Source organism: Lepidochelys kempii, chromosome 3 (genome assembly GCF_965140265.1).
Source record: "Lepidochelys kempii isolate rLepKem1 chromosome 3, rLepKem1.hap2, whole genome shotgun sequence".
Taxonomy (NCBI): Eukaryota; Metazoa; Chordata; order Testudines; family Cheloniidae; genus Lepidochelys; species Lepidochelys kempii.
The window spans coordinates 92,783,853-92,797,642 of record NC_133258.1 but is presented as its reverse complement, the minus strand read 5'-3'; the positions used below and the strand labels follow the sequence as shown (position 1 = coordinate 92,797,642).

General features: G+C 41.8%; 1 protein-coding gene across 13 annotated transcripts in view; it reads left to right on the top strand.

Annotated features, from left to right (window-relative positions):
• Positions 1 to 13,790, top strand: part of TBC1D32 (TBC1 domain family member 32) — a 180,188-nt gene that overhangs the window by 105,183 nt on the left and 61,215 nt on the right. For all 13 annotated transcript variants that reach the window (XR_012158036.1, XM_073337176.1, XM_073337184.1 and 10 more), the window contains one exon: positions 4,707 to 4,832. Coding sequence is in view for 12 of the 13 variants with exons in the window: in XM_073337176.1 (XP_073193277.1) it covers positions 4,707 to 4,832 (126 nt within the window). In the remaining variant the exon portion in view is untranslated. The remainder of the gene's footprint in view (positions 1 to 4,706; positions 4,833 to 13,790) is intronic.

Genomic DNA, 13,790 nt, shown 5'->3' with positions numbered 1-13,790 from the left:
CTAGCCTCCTTGGGTTTCGTTCCTTCACTGTTTTATTTTTGGTGGGGGGGATATCCCCCAAACACCATCCATTTGTAGCATCAAAATGAGATGTCACTCGCAGCGAATTGTTCAGATCTGTCCTTCATTACATGAAAAAGGAAAGTTTACAATGTTGACATATAATTATAATCTTTGGCCAAGTTAACACTTCAATGAGGTGAAGTGGGGCAATTTACACCTCTCAGAGCCATTCACCTTTCCAGACCCTCTGCAGACTCAAGTAGGCATCTCTACATCAACTTCGCTTTGTTCATATTTTTGAGATTTTCTTTCCAGTTGGAGATTTACTTTTAAAAAAAATAAAATAAAGAAAGTTGATATTCTGGAGAACAAGATAGTATCTTCAGAAAGGTGCTTGTCCAACGTATGGACTCTTTCCAAGCACTGAGAGAAACTTCTACCTGTGCTTCAATAAGGGTATTATATACAGGAATGCTGATTAGAGTCTGGTCTTTTTTTTTCCCCCTGATCATGTGACATAGAATTGCAAAATGTTACACCCAAAAAAAAGTTACAGTGCAAGGCCCTGTGTCCACTGACTCCACTGATACTTCTTGTGCATATCAGCTATATGAGACATGAGCAAGCCAGATGCTAGCTGCTTTTGCAGGATCAGATGAAGTGTTTTGGGGGATGAAGTTCCAGGGATGAGTTTGGCACTAAACTTTATCAGCATGATTGAATGTGACTGGTGAAGAGACTGTGTGGATATAAAGTGGAGGCAGAGTACTGGGAGGCATAACCTAAGCACGGTGAAGACCCAATTGTTGTAAAGACTGTAGGTGAGAGACAGGAATAAAACAAAAAATGTGAAAAAACATTACTGAAAAAGCCATTGAGACTGACTGAGTAACTATGTGAAGAGAGATAAGAGACAAAAGATCAGATTGAGAGACCAGGAGGAACCAGCAGAGATGGTGAAATGGATGAAATCCTAGCTCTGTTGAAGTCATTGGGAATTATGCCATTGACTTCAGTGGAGTCAGGATTTCACCTTGATCTTTTATTTTGTTCCCCTGCAACAAAAATCTCAGATTTAAATTTTTTATTAAAGCTAACGTTAAAAGATTACATAATACACAGGTTAAGAAAAGAGTGTCTGTACATCTGGGTATAACTACATAACATCTAATCCTTAGTTGCCAACTTTAATTCCACCAGAGGACTTTGTAAAGCAAAATAACTAATTAACTTGTAAAGTGATACTTCTGCACTGTTCTGAAATGATCTTAAACCCTAGCCTTTGCAATATATTACAGCAAAGGGGAAAGAAACAACTACAAGTCCTATAATCCTGCTTCACATTAAATATTTAGAAACTATTAAAGTCAGCACATATTATTAGGAAAGACATTGACTGAGGATTTAATTATTTGGAGATAACAAGAGAATTTCCTTGTTAATTAATTTGGAAGAATTATTAATGTTAATAGTTAAGTAGTGTAATCAGCTTTTCTGATTTATTCTGAATTGGTTAAATAAATCCCAGTGACAGGGAAACAATTTATAATGAGTAAACTGTTAAAATCCTGAGACTGGTTTAAAATAAATGATGTACAATGTAATAATTCTGTGAAAACCAAAAAGAAAATATTCTCGCTCAGTTCAAAGCAATAAGGTTACTTGCAAGAGGTGTGTTTGTTGTGGGATAATTTAAATTTGAATATTAAGATCTTATTAAGAAGTAAAAAATAAGAAAATTTGTAAAAGGTCATTTTCTTGCTAAAAGAAACAAGATAGCTTGTTGATTCCTAAAGATAAAAGTCAATTGCAATTGCTTGACTTAATTTCTGAAGAGTTACTTTTAAAACCTAGAAAGGGGATAATCAAGGCCCTGATCCTTTACTAAGATGTGTCCAGGCTCAGGTGCACTCCTGAAAAAAAAACAAATAGTCTTCAACAGGGCTCAACACACATATGCGCCTGTACTCATTTAATGGCATGATCGGGGATTTAACTAGCCTCTAATAACTTTGATAAGATTGGTGATAGAGCTGGCTGGAAAACACAGTTTCACATCTTTGAAAATTTTAGATTGAAAAAAAAAATTCTCCCAAATCAGAAACTAAAAAAAACGAAACAAAAAACACCATTGCCAGCTTGATTCCCACAGGGGAGCCTGGGGAGCTGGTTGCCCAGGCAGTTGGGAAGCCCATGGAGCCAGCTGTCCAGGGATTCAGGCAGCCTGCGGAGCTGGCGACCCAGGTAGGAGGTCTCCTAGACGGCTAGGGATCCGATGGAACTCGGTATCCCACCATGCCAGCTGCTGGGGATCCTAATAAACCATGACCCAGGCAGCTCAAGGAAGCTGGGAGCAGCACAGCAGCCTGCAAGCTAGTCAGCCAGGGAGATGGGCAGTGTAGCAGTCCATGAGCAGAGCGGGCTGGCAGGGTGCTAGATAAGCAGGCAGGCTGTTTCATCAGTAAACTTTCAGCCAGTGGTAGTTGGTAATTTTTCTATAACATGACCTTATGTTTGAAATGGCAGTCAGTATAACCACCTGTAAACAGCTGTTACAGCATCTCAATTTAGAACCCAATCTGTTAACAAATTGCACTTATGGGAAGAAATCAACCCCCCCCTTTATTTTGCTCAGGTGTATGTATCCATTGTTCTTTTAATTGCTGCTTTGCTTAGATTTACTGTGTTGTGTGTCAAACTGGCTTTCTATTGTTTATCACTCTGCCTAAATCCCAAGAAATAATTTTTGTTTCCTGGTCTGAAGGTTTTCAGAGGATGCCATATTTAAAGGAAAAAAATCATAGAATTTTGAGTGTTGGGATTACACTGTAGGTGGCTAACCCTTACAGAGTTTCTGCTATAAATATTTCATGTTGGGAACATTTATCCCTCTAATCATTCAGTTTTTGAAGCCAAAGTTAGAATTGATTACTAGTGAAATATGGAAGTGCTGTCAGTTTGTGCTATTGCACTGTAGAAAAAGTGGCAAAACTGATGTAATTTACCATAACTTTTTGTAAAAAGTAAAGAGAAGCAGCATTTTACAGTTGAAAGAATCTAATCATAGATTGAGCACAATTAATCTTATTTTGTCATGACACAAATTGTCAGTTTTAATTTTTAATGTGACTCTCTCACCTTTGTATAGTAGAGAGAGGGAAATTGGCTTTAATAACAAGCCAAAAGGAACAGTAAAGAACAGTCTTTGGAACTGCCTTTCTTAGCATTAGGAAGAATTCTTACATAAATATCAGTGAACTATTGTACAGATTTGTTTTTAAAGCCAAAATTAATTCATAATGAAAGCTGAACCTGGTTATTATTGTAGTTAACATATACCAATATTCTATGGAAAAATCTATGTTAAAGTTACATTAAGTTGCAAATCAAACACAAAGAAGTTAGGAATGTGAGAATTAAGGTTTCACAGATTTCAAGCCCTAGTGCTAAAGCACAGACATGCTAGAGCTTCCCTATGAAAGGAATGTAAGAATTCTTTTTAACGTGGGCAAGAACAATATATTTTTCCCTAATCTTGTTCTCAGAAATGACTGATTTTTTTTTTCAAATTAATCATGGGGCACATACCCATCAGGTGAAATTTCAGCCCAAAAAGTTTGGCAAAGTTATTAGGAGCTGAAAACAGGGTTTTATAATAGCAAATGACAGTCCATCTTAACTACAGGCATTGCAGCCTGTGCCACCTCACATGCTTCACCTTGTTGTACTGTTAAGTGTTCCACAAACCAATATCAGTGCTGCCAACTCTCATAATTATAGCATAAGTCTGACAATATTTGGTGTTTTTCTTTAAACTCCCGGTCCTAGAATCACGCAGTTCTGTGATTTTCTTTCTCTCTTTTCTAGCCTTCATGTCTGTGCAAAAAGATTTGAAAATGTGATCCAACTGCATGTAAAAGACTCAGAAAAACACAGAAGGCAAATAAAAATAACCCCAAATAATAATAATAATTAATATAAACCTCATGAGTTTTAAGCCAACCTTATTATTCTTTGGAAAATGACTTTTGATTTTTGAATGTTGGGGTTTGTAGTGCTGCTGTAGATTAGAATATCTATTCAGTGCCTGTTCTTTAGGTAGGCATTTCAGGCCTACTGGACTACAGATACCTAACTGTGGTAGCACTGTTGCTGCTGGGAAGGAGAGAGAGGTCATGTACTAATAACTTGTCAGAAATATACAAAGTGTAGCCACATGGAGCACTTATGAATGCCAATATCAAGGCACTTCCCCATTCTCAGTAGGAGGTGGTGTGGGAATTCTGGAGGTGAGACATGACCCAGAGTCCCCCATCAGATGTGGTGGGTATAAAGACCTGGGATAAAGCACAAAAAATCCTGCTTCCTATCTCCACAGTTGGATTAGTTACTTCCTCCATGTGATGGTAAACAGCCAGCCTGGTATATACATGATTGTTATTTATGGAGTGCTGAACAATCTTCTTTTCATGAGAGCGTTTGAGGGCTGCTCAAACACTGGCTAAGATGATAGCAAAGAGATGGAGGAGTCAGCTGAGTTTCCTGTTCCTCTCTGAACAGTACTAGTGTGAAGCTAAGGAGCAGTAGCCCTCAGGCCTATCTGTAACTTGTAGCTTTTTTACTATTTATTTTAAAAAATGTTGCTATGATAAAGCTGATTTGTGTTATAAAAAAACACAATGTGTGTTTCATTTTTATTTTAGATAGTGATCTCAACAAGCTGTTGGCATCCTTAAAAAATCCAGATAAACAGCTAGTATGGATTGAAAACTGTAGAAGACAGTTTTGCAAAATCATGAAAGCCAAACCTGATGTCATCAATGGAACCAGTGAGTATATATTTTTTTCCCATTAGGTACTGGTAAACAACTGTTTTTCACATTTTCACTGAGTACTGAATTGCTTTTACCGTATCTAATTATGCATTGACTCTGGTTATTTTTTTTCCCTTACTATCAGCAAATTGCTGTTTCTCAAGGTTCAGCCAATACGTTTTAGAAAAGGACCAAATGGATGAGAAAAGTTTCATTTCTTTTAACAACACTGTTTAGGAAGAACAGGGATTGGTATTTTGCTTGTGATCTCAGGTTAGCATTGTCATACATCAACATTCAGATATAAAGGCTACCACTTTGTCACACCTTAAAGTAGGGAAAGATGCTGCAGCACTGGAAATACTGGTGGACTAATGCACTCAGTACCATTTTTATTACTATTACACATAGCATTTTTGGTGTATCCCACAGATACCCAGAGGGAGTTGCTCTGTCTAATATAGAAGATGGCACTATTTTCAGCTGAGTAGATTTTCCAAAGGAGACCTTGTCAGATTATGGCTCAGATTTCATCTCCCAGTTATTTACTGAATTATGGAGAATATGTGGGGTAAATATGTGGATCTACTCCATATTACCCAGAGACAGATGGCTCAGTTGAAAGGTTTTATGGGACTCTAAAAACTCTGCTGGGAACAAATGCAACCAAGAGGGCAAGTGGCTGTTATTAGCTTAGCGGGAAGTACCCCAAGAGTCCACAAGGACTCCCATTTGATGTCCTGTGTGGGAGGAAGGTCAAAAGTCTCTTGGATTTCATCATAGACTCCTGGCAGTGGTGGTATTGAGGCTAAACGGGGACCAGCTGCTGAATATGTTCAGAGGTTTAAGAAGGATTTAAAGTCTGTGATGAAGATGATTAAAATGAACCTCACTAAAAGCCAAGCAGCACAGAAAGCATGGTGTATGACCACAGTGCATGTAAATGCTCATTTGATGTAGGGGACTTGGTACTGATGTTACTCCCTGTTAAAAGGGCACAAAATGCAGAACTCATGAGAGGGACCTTATGAAATTTTGGAAAGGGTTAATGAGGTTACTTATGATGTGCAGAGACCCCATAGCAAAGCTGCTTCAAAGGCTGTGCATATAAACGTGTTGAAAGCCTATCACAATAGACAAGCCATTGTCAATGTGATGTGCTGAGGAGGATTCTAAGATTGCACCTCTCATTGATTTGATGGCTAAATGCTACAGTGACATATCACTAGAGGACAATGAGATATGTGAAGGGTTAACCCAGAAACTGCTGGTAAAAAATTGATAACTAGAAAATGCATATACTGGAGGTCTGTTTCTTTCCAGGCATTTAATTAGATTTGTATGGGTAGTCAAAATGTTAAAGCTCCATCTATTTAAAAAAAAAAAAGTAGGGTCCTGATAAACCATTCTCTGTTGATGGGGATACATCAAACCATAGGTGCAGACTCCGTGGGTGCTCCAGGGCTGGAACACCCACGGGGGAAAAATTAGTGGGTGCTCTGCACCCACCAGCAACCAAGCTCCCCCTGCCCCACCTCCTCTTCCCCCCCTGAGCTTGCCACGTCCCCACTCCTCCACCTACCTCCCAGAATTTCCTACCCAGCCGCCGCCAAACCGTTGTTTGGCAACGTTAGCATGCTCGGTGGGGCGGGGGAAGCGGGAGGAGCGGGAACGTGGCGCGCTCAGGGAAGGAGGCTGGGAAGAGGTGGGGCTGGGGCGGGGATTAGGGGAAGGAGTTGGACTACTGGCAGGGAGGGGGCGGCGTTGGGGTGGGGACTTTGGGGAAGGGATTGGAATTTGTGCGGGGAAGGGCTGTGAAGAGGCGGGGCAGGGCCAGGCCTCATGGAAGGGGTGGAGTGGGGGCAGAGCCAGGGGCAGAGGCGGGGTCGAGCACCCACATGAAAGAGGGGAAATCGGCACCTTTGCATCAAACCAAAGGTACCAGTTCCAAACTGCTACCTGAGAACATCACTGTCCAAGAATATGACATGGAAATTGTGCCTATCAAGGGAAGAGAAAATATGGTGGCAGACATCCTGTTCAGGTAAGAGAATTATGACTCAACATCTAAGGATCAGCCAGTGGCTGACCCTCCTGCATCATTGTAAGAAGGGAGCTATGACCATAAAAACCTTTCAGTGTCAACTAGAAAAGGATTCACTGTTGTGTAAGAACAGAAGAGTGGCTATACTGGGTCAGACCAATGGTCCATCTAGCCCGGTACCCTGTCTTGGAACAGTGGCCAATGCCAAATGCGTCAGAGGGAATGTGACACTTTGTGCCTTGGGGGAACACCCTGCACTCCCATGTTCATCCTTATAAAATGATTGTGTGATATCCAATGCAAAGTTTGTCATGTCAGGTGTCTTCGGAAGGCTCATGATGCACTGAGCATTGATGTTATAGGTTGTAATTTCATGTATATAGTTATGAGGCTGAAAATGTGTCCCCATGGCTTAAAAAAAGCCCAGGCAAAACTCTCCAGGAACAGAGGGGCAGTTCGCACCTCATCAGGGCATTTATGGGACAAACCCAGTCCAGCCTCACAGGAATAAAGGACACTGGCCTTGGCAGCAAAAAAGGATCTGTTGGACTCTCTCGAGTGAGTCACCCCCCTTCCCTTGGTCAGTCAGGGATTAGGATGAGTTAATGCTCACCTGACCCTGGGGGGGGAGGGGGGGAGCAAAGCCAAGAGGGAAAAAACAAAATGATAAGAGGGAGAGACATTTGTCATGCTCTTCCACTCTCTTCCACCTCCATCTACAGACATCATCACTAAGTGACTGAAGTGCTGATCAAAGGGGAGAGCCTGGCTGAAGGGCAACCAGCCAGCCTGTGGTGAGAAGCTTCTAAATTTGTAAGGGCACTGAAAGTGTTCAAAATCAGCTTAGAATGTGTTTTGCTTTTATTTCATTTGACCAAATCTAACTTGTTGTGCTTTGACTTATAATCACTCAAAATCTATTTTTGTAGTTAACAGATTTGTTTGTTTGTTCTACCTGAAGCAGTGCATTTGGTTTGAAGTGTGTCAGACTCCCCTTGGGATAACAAGTCTGGTACATATCAATTTCTTTGTTAAATTGATGAACTCATATAAGCTTGCATCATCCAGCGGGCATAACTGGACATTGAAAGATGGAGGTTCCTAGGGTTGTGTCTGGGACCAGAGATATTGGCTAGTGTTATTCGGTTGTACAATGCAAGGAGCAGCTTACATGCTAGAGGCTGTGCATGAACAGCCCAGGAGTGGGGATTTTCACAGCAGAGCAGGGTAAGGCTGGCTCCCAGAGTCGGGGATTGGAGTGACCTAGCAGATCACCAGTCCAGATAACACTAGGGGAATGTCACAGGGACTTAACAGAACAGGGCAATTATCAAATGAACTATCCTTTTATCCAGTCTCAGCATCTGGCAGTCAGAGGTTTAAGGACACCTAGAGCATGGGGTTGCATTCTTGACCATCTTGGCTAATAGCCATTGATGGACCTATCCTCCGTGCACTTATCTGATTCTTTTTTTAACCCAGTTATACTTTTGGCCTTCACAACATCCAGTGGCAATGAATTCCACAGATTGACTGTTTGAAGAAGTACTTCCTTTTGTTTGTTTTAAACCTGCTGCCTATTAATTTCATCAGGTGACCCCTGATTCTTGTGTTATGTGAAGGGGTAAATAACATTTCCTTATTCACTTTCTCCGCACCATTCATGATTTTATAGACCTCTATCATATCCCGCTCAGTTGTCTCTTTTCCAAGCTGAACAGTCCCAGTCTTTTTTTTTTTTTTGTCACATAGAAGCTGTTCCATAGCTCTAATCATTTTTATTTCCCTTCTCTGTACCTTTTCCAATTCTAATATAACTTTTCTGAGATGGGGCGACCACAAATTATATGCAGTAATCAAGGTGTAGGAGTACCTTTGGATTTATTTAGTGGCATTATGATATTTATTGTCTTATCTATCCTGTTCTTAATGGTTCCCAACATAGTTAGCTTTTTGACTGCAGCTGCATATTGTGTGGATGGTGTCAGAGAACTATCCACAATGTCTCGAAGATCTCTTTATTGAATGATAAGAGCTAATTTAGACTCCATAATTTTGTATGTGTAGTTGGGATTATGTTTTCCAAAGTGCACTGCTTTGCATTCATCAACATTGAATTGGATCTGCCATTTTCTTGCCCAGTCTCCCAGTTTTGTGAGATCCTCTTCACAGTCTTCTTTGGACTTAACTATCTTGAGTAGTTTTGTGTGGTCTGTAAACTTTGCCATCTCACTGTTGACCCCTTTTTTCCAGAACATTTATGAATATGTTGAACAGCACTGGTCCTAGTACAGATCCCTGAGGGACCTGACTGTTTCTCTCTCTACATTGTGAAAAGTTATCATTTATTCCTACCCTTTCTTTTCTGTCTTTTAACCTGTTACTGATCCATGAGAGGACCTTTCCTCTTATCTTCTGACTTCTTACTTTGCTAAAGAGCCTTTGGTGAGGGACCTTGTCAAAGGCTTTCTGAAAATCCATTACCCTATATCCACTGGATCACCCTTGTCTATGTGTTTGTTGGCCCCCTCCAAGAATTCTAATAGAGTTGTGAGGCATGATTTCCCTTTACAAAAGCCATGTTGACTCTTCCCAAGCAAGTTGTGGTCATCTGTGTGTCTGATAATTTTGTTCTTGACTGTAGTTTAAATCAATTTGCCTGGTACTGAGGTTAGGTTTACCAGCCTGTAATTCCCAAGATTGCCTCTGGAGACTTCTTTAAAAATTGGTGGTGTTAGCTATCCTCCAGTCATCTGGTGCAGAGGCTGAATTAAGTGATAGATTACATAGCACACTTAGTAGGTCAACAACTCCTAACATCAACAGCAACTCCTAATGGGCCTGACAAATTCACTGTACCTGACATACCACTTCCATGGTATTTGCCCATAAATGATGCTGTCAGACTCCTTAGGTCTTGAACCCAGGCCTACAAGGTTGCTGAGTAAGAGCCTTACCCCCGTGCCATAACATTGCAAGGTCAGATGAGGGAACTGCAACTGAGACCTCACTACCAGAGGCTGCACCTGCTGAATCAGTGGGATCGAGTGACTAGAAGCAGACTGCTTGGACCCCACTTGGCATAAATCTTCTTATTCCTATCCCACCCTTTGTCTGAACAACTAGCTGCTAGATCTCTTACCACCGAGCTCTCTGAGACCAAGTTCTTGCTTCTTTGCTTGGCTTCTACTCCTTGTTCCTTTCACCACCCCTCATCTCCTCTCCTACCATGCCCTGCTCTTTGTTTCTGCTCTTTCTTCCTTTCCTTGACCCCTGCAGCTGTCTCCATCTGGCTCCGACACTTGGTGTGGCCTCTGACTCTGGCTCTGACACTTGGTGTGGCCTCTGACTCTGGTTTTCAATTTGGTGCGACTCCCATCCATGACCCTGATTCTACCCTAGGCTCCAACCGCTTGGTCAGATTGCCCTATTACAAAAAGAAAAGGAGGACTTGTGGCACCTTAGAGACTAACAAATTTATTTGAACATAAGCTTTCGTGAGCTACAGCTCACTATTACAGGCTCTGTCATGTGAAGTCTCTAATAAAAGCTTTTGTCATACTGATCCTCATAATTGTAACAAGCTGCATGTACAAATAATATTTAAGGAGTTGTGTATATGTACTAAAAAATGATTTAAAGTCTATCACCAACCAAAGAGAAAAATACCTTTCTTCCAGACAGGAGGTAAGATGTGTATCTGTCAAAATGTAAAGTAAGCATTGTAAGCCAGCACCGTGAAGCCCCATTTACATGGGAAGTCAACAGGAGTGTGGGAAATCAATAGGGAGACAAGACGCATGAAATTGAACAAAAGGGGGTTGCCCTGTCTCATGAGGCAGACAGTGAACTTTGGGGAATTTAAGAGGAAGACAAAAAAGCACCTTGTTCTGCACTAAGCAAGTAAATGGATAACATGTTTTCATTTACGAAAAGGTCATCCCAACCAGCCCTGCTTGAAAATGCTACAAGCTAACCATCTGTCTAAAGTAGCTTAAGTTTAGTATCTAAGAATCTTATGATTTTGTTTCATATGCATCCCTTCTGTTTCCATTATCCTTACTCACTATCTCTTAAATCTTAATCTTTGATAATAAACTTATGATTGTTTTCACTATAACTATAACTCAATGCTCTGGTATTATACAAAGAGCTGATCCTAGGTTGAATCATTCAAGCTGGTAAGTACACTGTTCCTTTGGGAACAGCAAACCTGCTTTTACTATGTGTGATCAGTGCATAATGGGCTGAACACTACAGGGGGAATGCTCCACAGGGACTAGGGAACTGGGGTGCACCGTTAGTTAACTTGCAAGGCAAAGTAAGAGCTAGCATAGCTCAGAGGAGATTGTTTGAGTAACAGACCTCAGGGGTCAGGGAGCAAACACTCAGTTAAGCACCAGCAAATGTCTTGGTCTGGAGGCAGGGAGGTAACAAGGTGATTCTCAGTTCTGGGCACCCTGAGAACCATCAGATTCACCTCTGCAGGTGACCAACTGAACCCCTGAAGCATAAGATTTTAGAAACATCTGACATGAACCAGAAGGGACCCCCAGGACTGCTGAGCCCTTCCCTCACCATTACAAGCAACATGGTTATATGATTGCACTCATAAATTTGTTCAGTTCTCTCTTTAAAAAATTAAGTTGTTTGCCCCCACGACTCCTTGTTCTTGTTCTTGTGCCAGAATTGTCCTTTAGATTAAATACCTCTCTCTTCATCCTCCCTGATGTTTATCAGCCTGATGTATTTATAGAGAGCAAGCATATCCCCTCTCTGCCTTCGTTTTCCTAAGCCAAAACAACCTCTTTTTAGTGTAATAAAATAAGTCCTCCTGATCATCCTCTTCTCTGCAGTTATCCAATTTGAATTAATCTTTTTTGAACGTGGATGACCAGAATTGTACACAAAACCTTCCAAATGAGGTTTTACCAGTGCCTTGTACTATGGCATTAATACTACTTTGTCTCTACAGGAAATGCCTCACCTGATATATCCTTTTAGGATTACATTTGCCTTTTTCGCAGGCACATTACAGTAGCTCATAGTCATGCTGTGATCAGCCGACACAGCCAGGTCTCTATCCTCCTCAGTAACTTCCATCTGATGAGCCCCTGTCTTATAGCAGAAATTCGTATTATGAGATCCTTAGCGGATGACCTTGCACTACTATTAAATTTCATCCCCTTTTCATTACTTCAGTCTTCAAGGTCATTCAGTTCTTCCTCTGCTTTGGTACCTGTGTTTTCAGTGCTCTGTTGCATCTATACCCGTCTTAATCATCTTCTTCCTCCAGTTTTGTTAACTCCGATACCTTCCTCAGTGCACTAGCTGTGATCATTTTCAATGTTTGGGACCAGGCTCTTTTTGCTGACTCTTTATGATGTTTTGATACCAGTGTTTCAAGGAGTTCCCACATCTGTCTTGCACTTCTGATATGAGTGTTTTCCAGTGCCTGTGCGAAGAACATGGGTTTATAATTTCTAATAATTTTATGAATATGTGATCTAATTATTAAGGGAATCATGCATACTGTAGTGAGATGAGGACTCACCGGTACGGCGCCTCCTGCTGGTCATCTGGGAATTAGCTCTTTTCCAGCGTACGGAACACCCTCTGCTGGCCAGTGTCTCGCCTGCTGCTGGCCCCGTGTCCCTCCTAGACCCCAGTGCCCTTTACGTCAGTGTTCTGCCCCAGTAGTACCCCCACACGATCTGGGTCTCCTCTCCCAGGGAACCTCCCAACCTTCTAAATCCACCTCACTTCAGTGGCTCCTGCCAGTCATCATCTAGCCCCCACTCACTGGGGCAGACTGCAGTCTGTAATGGCCGTTCATCATTGGCAAGGGGTTAGGACCTGCTGCCTTTGCCTATCCCAGTCTGTACCTCTGTAGACCCAGTACCTTTGATAGGCCTTTAACAAGGCCTGCAGCCTGGGGGTTTACCAGGCTGGAGCTCACCAGCTCCTTTGCCCTTCCCCAGCACTGCTACGCTTCAGGTACCTTGTTTCCAGGCATCTAGCCCTTCCCACTCCAGGGCTAGAGTAAGACTCCTCCAGCTTCTGGCCCACAGCCCTCTTATCAGGGCCAGCTGGGCCTTAATTAAGCTGGCCACAGCTGTAGCTGCTTCCCCAATCAGCCTAGCTTGACTGCTTTTAACCTCAGTTTTACTGGAGTGGGGCAGGCGCCCCACTACAATGGCCATTTTAGGTTATTGAAATGTGTGAATGAACTGGTTCAGTTTAATAAGGGACTGTTAGGAAAGAAGCAGGAAATTAAACAATTGTCAGTGATAATCCATTTCTAGATAAAGAACCTCAAGGGAGCTGAGGAAACAATATCCCAGTCCAGATATAAGAGTGGCTTAGCTAATTGGAACTTACAAAACTTGCAAGGAAAGAATAAGGCTTAGGTAAGACCCAAGTTTGTGGTTCCTTTGGGTGATGAAACAAGTTTTGTTTGTTTGTTTGAATCTATTTTGAGTCACTTTAATCAGCTACTGGTCACCAAAAGGGAAATCTTGCGGGGAACCAAGGTCAAATGTACCTGCCAGAGGAGCCGCATTTGGGAAACTGGGAGATGCAACTGAGAGATCCGGTCTAAGAGTGACTTCGACCCTTAAAAGAGGTGAAGGAAGCCAAGCCTGTCACCTGGCAAGTGCATTTGAGAAGGATTGAAAAGAGATCTAAAGTGCAGCTCACCCTGTAACTGTGATAGCCTGCCTTAGTGCCTTTGGTGCCTGTGTTTGGCAGTAGACTATGCCAATGACTGACCACAAAATCAGTTACATTATCATCTGGGAATTGACCACAAAGTCAAAGGATGCCAGGTTCGCTTCCAGATGTGATCCTGAGCTTCATGGAAGAATGATAAATGTCTCCAATCCCTTTTCAGGACACCCCAAGCAGTTTCCACTATGTCCAGCATGAAG